The sequence below is a fragment of the Chanodichthys erythropterus genome, chromosome 16 (genome assembly GCF_024489055.1).
Source record: "Chanodichthys erythropterus isolate Z2021 chromosome 16, ASM2448905v1, whole genome shotgun sequence".
In the NCBI taxonomy this organism is placed as follows: Eukaryota; Metazoa; Chordata; class Actinopteri; order Cypriniformes; family Xenocyprididae; genus Chanodichthys; species Chanodichthys erythropterus.
In genome coordinates this window covers 30,135,502-30,144,119 of record NC_090236.1, presented here as the reverse complement: position 1 = coordinate 30,144,119, position 8,618 = coordinate 30,135,502, and the positions used below count along the sequence as shown (strand labels likewise).

The 8,618-nt window shown below is 35.6% G+C and overlaps 1 protein-coding gene across 1 annotated transcript; it reads left to right on the top strand.

The window, feature by feature from the left end:
- Window positions 1-685: 685 nt before the first annotated feature.
- Window positions 686-8,357, top strand: cahz (carbonic anhydrase). Its single transcript, XM_067363492.1, has 7 exons — window positions 686-1,287; window positions 1,826-2,023; window positions 4,022-4,140; window positions 4,398-4,490; window positions 4,590-4,652; window positions 4,754-4,909; window positions 7,564-8,357. Exons 1-7 carry the CDS (start codon window positions 1,254-1,256, stop codon window positions 7,681-7,683), a joined length of 783 nt encoding a protein of 260 aa, XP_067219593.1. The 5' UTR covers window positions 686-1,253; the 3' UTR covers window positions 7,684-8,357.
- The last annotated feature ends 261 nt before the right edge of the window (window positions 8,358-8,618 follow it).

Sequence of the window (8,618 nt, the reverse complement as noted above, 5' to 3'; positions counted from 1 at the left end):
ACACATAATACATTTTTTAAACACAAATTTTAAATTCACTAATTTAAATTCACTGACATATATGAAAAATACCCTTGTCTTAAAACGGTTCAATCGTTTTTATTATTTACGAAATTAAAATAAAGTAAATACATTTTTAAAAATAAATTAAATGAATAAAATTAACTTAGTCTGAGCCTTTGATTGCTATTTTCGACTTCAGCCACCAGATGACAGCAACTGAATAATGCAAAGAGGTCAAACCACGCAACACTCATACGTTTCACAATTACAAATTGCTATTAAAACGTTATTTAACATACTAAACACACATCAGTGACATATAGCTAAAAATATGCATTGGTACAGTAGTAACAATGTAATTTATACGTTTTTCTAATCAAAAAGTGGTACTGTTAAGACAAAAGTATATAGATACTTAATCATATACTCCTTGAAAATAATGTAGGCAACATGCACACACATTTTAAGCAACGAACGTATATTTAGAGCTCTTTTAGCTTCGGTAGGCTAATTGTTTATATCACACACTAATCGTTGTGTGCGCAGTGGTCCCTTTAAATGAGCGCCGGGCACTTCACTGAACGGGTACCAGAAGATGTTGGTGTTTAAACTGCGGCTACTTCAGTTTCCATTAGAAATGTGGATCATAATAACGTTCTAAACGTCAACCTTAGCTCCAGAATCGGTCATTAGGCTACTGAGATCCAGAGTTCATCGTCGCTCCTCCACTTGTTCATCCTGCTACAGTTTGCATGTCAACACACAGCATCGCATAAGGACGAAGAAGGTCAATATAATGTATAGCTGCCTGGATAACGTTTGTGTTTCTGAATCGTCAAAGAAAATGACAAATGGAGATGTCTGCTATTCGAGACAAAGAAGAAGCATCTTGAACGCCTGGAAAACAGAGAGTGCTATCAGTCGTGTGGAATGTCCGCATCCCGTCTGTTTTCCTGCGACCGAGCATCTCTGAGCCGCATCACAGCAAACGGAGCAGCGCGATGCTCAACGTGCGAATTAAAGGGACGGGAGGTGCGATTTTTTGATTTGTTCAAGTGTCCTCTGACTGACTCCTCCTGTGCTACCCGGAGACCATGTGGCCAAGCCCACTGGGTTGAGATAGGTACCAGTACCAGCAGGGGAACTCTATATAAAGGCTGACATAGTTTAGAGGAACCAGCAGTTGCTGGTCTTTAGCAACCAGGTCTTACAAGTAGAAGAGTGGAACACATCGAAAGACACAAATAATAATGTCTCACGCTTGGGGTTATGGACCAACTGACGGTAAGATCAGTTTTACGGATTCTAAATGAATATTAATCAGATTTTAAATATAATTTAGCAGACCTTTTTTACATTCTTAAACACTAATGTAACATCTAAACAGCTTTGTTGATGCATTATGATTGTTAGGTTATACTCTGTGTGGAAAATTGCTAATATCATATCATTAAACAGAAAACCACAAAAACAACAATAAATAAGCAAAACTAGATAAATTGTGGCAGATTGCAAAGTAAACAAAATGTTTTGTCACCTTAAATCTATTAGCTGGGTTAAAAAATGAGAAATGGCAAGAACTGGATACAATCTGAAACCGCCTACTTTAGGTTACACCAATAAAAGTCATTTCTTAATATCAAATCAGCAAAAAAAAGGTTCTTTGAGATAACAGCTGCACGTATCCACTTCTTACAGCGTACGTTTGCTGACCTTGAATCTTGCAAGGAATGTAAACACACTTATGTTGTGCATCTAAGCACTAGGTTTTTATCTTCATGTGTTTCGCTTTTTATCTTTTTCTTTTGCTTTGTCATTTCAGGGCCAGAACAATGGGCAGAAAGCTTTCCCATTGCAAATGGACCCAGGCAGTCTCCCATTGATATCGTACCCACCCAAGCGCAACACGACCATTCTCTGAAGGGTCTCAAATTGAAGTATGACCCCGCCACCGCGAAGGGCATCCTCAACAATGGCCATTCATTCCAAGTGGATTTCACTGATGACGACAACAGCTCAAGTTAGTCTATTACTGGCATTTTGTGCTTATTTTCAGCCTCTCAAAGCAATTAACAATACACAACTGATTATGAATTTATTTATTTATGTAATTTCATTTTACCTTGGCATATTCAGACTTTCATATTATCAACATTCTAGGGATTTTGTCAGATCAATGTTTTGGCTATACTTAAATATTCATCATTTGTCCCCGTAGCAAGTGTAAAAAATCTGCAAGAAAATACTTTTTTTGCATATCGAGAATTAGCATATCACCTAATTCAGTCAACCATTATGTAATAGTATATAAACAGCTCAATATTCTCCTTCACTATTTCTCTCCCTTCATTACTAACTTAATTTATTAACAATACCCAAGTCCTCTTCATCTCAGACAGCAAGTATAACATGAACTTATGAACTCGTGAATTTCTATTATCATGTCCTTGTACACTAGCACTTTGCCTCTCGCTGAAATTCCTTCCAGTTTATTCTAATTTATCTACATGAAATCTTCAAATGAAAAACTGTTATGTGAGCAGTGAATGTGGATGTGTCCCTTCCTTTGCTAGTGGAAATCAGGCACTTAGAGCTCTGTGTACTCAAGTGCTAATGCATTCTATTATGAGAGAAAGAATAGAGCCACATATCAATGCTGTATGCCTTGGTCGCTCAATGAGAGCAACATGTGCTGAATTTTAATGACCGTTTCAAGAGGGGACTCACACATATGCTTGGACATTTTAAAGAGTGCTACAGAAACACTATTAAAAAAGTATTAACAAATAACACTTTCTGCATACAAAACGCTTGCAGAAAAGAGATGAAAGAAGTTGCTAATTGATATATTAGGTGGAGAATATTGAACTGCTCAAATAATATCCAAGTCCACTCACATTAAAGGAACACTCAACTTTTTTTGAAAATAGGCTCATTTTCCAACTCCCATAGAGTTAAACAGTTGAGATTTACCGTTTTCGAATCCATTCAGCCGATCTCCGGTTCTGGCGGTACTACTTTTAGCATAGCTTAGCATAGTTCATTGAATCTGATTAGACCGTTAGCATCGCGCTTAAAAATGACCAAAGATTTTTGATATTTTTCCTATTTAAAACTTGACTCTTCTGTAGTTAAATCGTACTAAGACCGACGGAAAATAAAAAGTTGTGATTTTCTAGGCTGATATGGCTAGGAACTATACTCTCATTCAGGCGTAATAATCAAGGAACTTTGCTGCCGTATCATGGCTGCAGCAGTGCAATGATATTACGCAGCGCCCGTGAGCCCCTGCTTGCACAGGGAACGTGCCTTTCAACCATGGAGACGTTTGTGAGAGACGCTGCGTAATATGATTGTGCCTGCTGCAGCCATGATACGGCAGCAAAGTTCATTGATTATTACGCTGGAATGAGAGTATAGTTCCTAGCCATATCAGCCTAGAAAATCACAACTTTTTATTTTCCGTCGGTCTTAGTACACGATTTAACAACAGAAGAGTCAAGTTTTAAATAGGAAAAATATCAAAACTCTTTGGTCATTTTTAAGCGCGATGCTAACGGTCTAATCAGATTCAATGAAATATGCTAAGCTATGCTAAAAGTGGTACCGCCAGAACCGGAGATCGGCTGAATGGATTCGAAAACGGTAAAACTCAACTGTTTAACTCTAGGGGAGTTGGAAAATGAGCGTATTTTCAAAAAAAGTGGAGTGTTCCTTTAACATTGCCCAACCTATCCAAGTAGGACGTTGAGGATTTTCATTTTCATAGTGTACATTATAATGTTGTGACACCTATATTCACTCATCAATTTATCTCATCACTCATCATTTTAAAAATCATCAAATTTGTTTTGAATTTTAATATCAGCTATTGGTTATCAACCATAACATGTGAATAATATCTGCTTTTCGTTATGCTAGATTTATTGCTTATGAGATTGAATCTGAAACACTAAATTGTTAATGACTTATGATTTCTAGAAACATCTGAACGATTGCATTATGTTTGTGTGTGTAGCTCTGGCTGGAGGCCCCGTCACTGGGATATACAGGTTGAAACAGTTCCATTTCCATTGGGGAAGCAGTGATGACAAGGGCTCAGAGCACACTATTGCTGGAACCAAATTCCCCTGTGAGGTAATGAGGCTTTCTCACTTTTCTCATTGAAGCAACCCTCATTCTTCTGTGTTGTGGTACAGACCGTTCTAATTCTTGAACATCTCTCCCTCGGAATTATAGCTAATTATAGCTCACTGCTCATAAATATTCTTGATGTTTTCTCATGAATGTTTAAATCCCCTCTTTTAAATAAGCCAAGATATTAAGCTAATTCAGTCTTTTTTTCTTATTTTGCACATGCTGAATTTTCATATCACGTCTCCCACTTTCTAAAGCTTCATCTCGTTCACTGGAACACTAAGTACCCAAACTTTGGAGAAGCTGTCAGTAAGCCTGATGGCCTTGCTGTGGTTGGAGTTTTTCTCAAGGTCAGGATTTTAGCCAGGATTTTAACCAAAATTATTTCATGCATTGCTTGCAGTGATTAAATTATATAAAATGATGGATACATTGGTTCTGTTTACCAGATTGGTTCTGCCAATCCAAGACTTCAGAAAGTTTTAGATGCTCTTGATGACATCAGATCAAAGGTATCAACGGCACTAGCTATCATTATGAATGAGCATATTTACTCATCTCACTTGCCCTCAGATGTTTTTATACTTTTACAATACATCTGTTTCTTCTCCAGGGCAGACAGACTACATTTGCTAACTTTGACCCTAAAACCTTGCTGCCCACCTCTCTGGATTTCTGGACTTATGAGGGATCTCTGACCACACCCCCTCTGCTGGAGAGTGTCACCTGGATTGTTCTGAAAGATCCAATCAGTGTTAGTTCTGCTCAGGTACTTTATGCATTTGTGTACTTACAATTACAAACAGGGACATCTACTTCTACTACAATATCTTGAGTCATCATTTTGTCCATAAATTTTTGTTAATTCGGAAGGGGGAACATGTTTAATGAAGTTTTGCCAATCATCGAGTTGTTAAAAAAGTTAATAAATACCTAAACAAATACAAACTGGGGTCTCAACATTTAACGTCACTCCTACTTTGAAACTGGGAGGGTCGGTGCTCCATAGGTTTCTGCTTCTACAAGATTACTTTATCTTAAATATATTGCTTGCCTGACGGCCGATATCATTTTAAGTCAGGCTTGTGCCTTTAAGATAGAAGCCAACACCCATACAGAGGAATAAGGACTCCTTTGCAGTCTAAATATTGTTATTTTGTTTTATTTATTAAAGGCCTGTTACTGTCTGAAGCTTTTCATATCATAAAAAAATGCCAAGTGAATATTACTCAGTTTAGCAAGATGAAGAAGTGTAATTATAATTTAGAAAGAACAATAAGTATACTACAATTGCTTGTTAGTGACACACTGGGCTGGAAAAAATAGACTTTGTTTGGAATAACTAAATATATTCATAATATTATAATATACCGTTCAAAAGTTTGGGGTCAGTAAGATTTTTTAAAAAGACATTAATGCTTGTTTTTACCATAGTACCAAATCAGCATATTAGAATAATTTCTAAAAGATCATGTGACACTAAAGACTGGAATAATGATACTGAAAATTCAGTTTTGCCATTACAATTACATTTTTAAATGTATTAAAATAGAAAACCATTTTTTTTTTTTAATTGTAATGATATTTCACAATATTACTGTTTTTCTCATTATTTTTAATCAAATAAATGTTGCCTTGGTGAGCATAAGAGGCTTCTTTCAAAATATTACAAATTCTTACCAACCTAAAACATTTAACCCCTTAGGTGAATAACTAATAATAATGAACTAATAGATATCACGATACTTCCCCAACTGATTGATTACATTAAAAATTGCAAAAAAATGTTTGTATTACAAGTTTTCTAAAATGTTATGTTTAAATATGCAAATATACATTATCTAATTAAATATGCGCTAATTTTTGTACATTTCTAGAACAAAAATCTGAATATTGGATGAAGTCAGGTTCAAAATTCTCATTTAATTTTTTGGACATATTAAATTAAAAGGTTTTTACAGAAGGAATTTCTGTAAAAAAAAATCTCTTTTTATCACTCGTTAAATCAGAATATACTATGAACAGCCAGAAAAAAAAATAATTTTCACCATTTTTTTTTAGGAATAAAGTGTTGTATAAAATCCTGCAAAATAATATATCAACAAATCCCTTTGTAAAAACCTTCAGAATAAAGATAAAGTTGGTTTGGTGTATGTAAATTCTGCTGAAGTGGACATTTCTCACTCAGAGCAGGAGAAAAAACTCATTTTGAGAAAACGGCCTTTAAAGATATTTACTGTAACTGAAATCTCAGAATCACAAATAGATAAAGTGCTACAAACATACACTTAAAAGTGTATTTTGGATGTTTTCTTTCCACCAGTCTGAAAAAACACTTTATGAAAAGCCAAAAAGGGCAAAATCAGTGTTTATGCCTGTAGTGTCTCCCTTTAAATAGTACACTTGTTCATCATTAAAGGGTTAGTTCACCCAAAAATGAAAATTCTGTCATTTATTACTCACCCTCGTGTCATTCCACACCCGTAAGACCTTCATTAATCTCCGGAACACAAATTAAAATCTTTTTGATGAAGTCTGAAAGGTTTGTCTCCCTTCATAGAGATCCAATTCAACTACTACTCCAATATCCAGAAAGGCTTATTTACAAAATAATATTATCCAAACTGTGTTCCTGCAACAATGTCGGCTCTCTTGAACGTGCGTTGCATATTTTTGTAAGTAAAGCGGTAAATTATGTTTTTTTGCACACACAAAGCACTTGCGTTGCTTCATAAAATTGAGGTTAAACCACTAGAGTCACATGGAGTACTTTAATGATGTCATTCCTATCTTTCTGGACCTTGAAAGTGGCAGTTGCATTCAATCTCTATGGAGGGACAGAAAGCTCTCAGACTAAATGCTGTAAAAGAAATCAAAATATCTTAATTTGTGTTCCAAAGATGAACAAATTTCTTTACGGATGTGGAACGACATGAGGGTGAGTAATAAATTACAGAATTTTCATTTTTGGGCGAACTAACCCTTTAAAATGACATTAACATTTAAGCTCCAAAAACTAAAAGAAACCTCACAGACCAGTGTCTTCTTATGCCTTTATGCTCCTTTTCCCAAAATGTTTCTGAGCTAAATTTGGTGTAGCACAATGACTAATAAGTTTTAAAGCTTGTCTTGAAAATTCTGCATCAGCAGGACCATATCAAGAGTAACATTATGCTTTCAAAAAAATTGCCCTGTTCATTACCTGTCCCTGGAGTAGGCAGTGCTGTTAGCCTGCAGTGGTTATTTTAGTCTCCAGTGGTTAGTCAGAATAGTCTGACGGCTGCACAGGAACTCTGGCAAGTGCTCTATGAATGAGCATGGAGCTAAATATAGTAAATATAGGGTGTAATAAGGCTCTGCAAGCCTGCCAACAACACACTAAACACCACAATCTGTCTCTTTCTCTCTCTGTCTGCTCTTTAGATGGCTAAATTCCGTAGCCTGTTGTTCACATCAGAAGGAGAGGCACCTTGCTGCATGGTTGACAACTACAGACCCCCTCAACCTCTCAAGGGACGCAAAGTCCGTGCGTCCTTCAAGTAAATCGAAGCCACAACCTTCCCACTTGCTGTCTGATCATGGTGCTTTTGACTGGTTCACGAAAAAACATTCCCTGTGAAATTGCTACTGAAACATCACAGTATTTGTTCTCAATACAGGCCCTTGCTTACATTGCAATGTTGATGACAAGAAAGCTGGATCTAATCTTTTTAAACTGTCTGGTTGTTATAAATGCTTATATTATTACTTAACATGAGGAATCATTTTTAAAATGCAGTGGTTAGTTACCTACATTTACATGCAGCTCTTATGTAAACTGGACAAATGGGAGACTATTTAAATCCCAGTTAATTTTTTATCGCTTCACTTTGCGTTTAATAGGTACATTTTCTCATTTTTTGCAATTGCACTATACTTCATGTTATTCAGTAGGAAAGACATTATGGTTCTGTTTGGGCTTATGGCAAGTTGTCAGCTGAGATACCTACAGGAAAACACGTACTAAATGCAATATGTTGTTGTTAAAGTGATTCACTATTTAAAAAAGGGATTTCAAGGGCTTTTAAAGATTTCTAAGAATGATGTAACTCGATGTTCTGCCATAGGCACTATAACATTCTTTTAGAATTAAAAGTTAATTGAGCAGTATTGCAAATAAAGATCATATGAAAATCAGTAATGTATTAGGAATTTTATCAGCAATAAATATATTTTAAACTACACTTCCTGTGATTGTTTTCTGTCCACTGCACAATGCATTACATTAGCGGTAAAAACTAATGTTGAGATCAGCTTTAATACAGAATGATCAAAAAAGTAAAAAAAAAAAAAAGATAAAAAAGATAAGAAAAGTAAATTGGTAAAAGTTGAGAAGTACAATTCATCCATGTAATGTCCAAGGTGCACAGGCAAATTTTGCAACCCCTTTGACCCAGTGTTGCACCCAGTGTTGCATAATTACAAGCTCAAAATCTAAC

Bases quoted from the DNA above. Each gene is read 5' to 3' on its own strand.
- cahz (XM_067363492.1), top strand. From the start codon at position 1,254: ATGTCTCACGCTTGGGGTTATGGACCAACTGACG. The intron at 4,491-4,589 runs GTCAGGATTTTA...TCTGTTTACCAG, and splicing joins TGGTTGGAGTTTTTCTCAAG to ATTGGTTCTGCCAATCCAAG. The intron at 4,910-7,563 runs GTACTTTATGCA...TCTGCTCTTTAG, and splicing joins TCAGTGTTAGTTCTGCTCAG to ATGGCTAAATTCCGTAGCCT.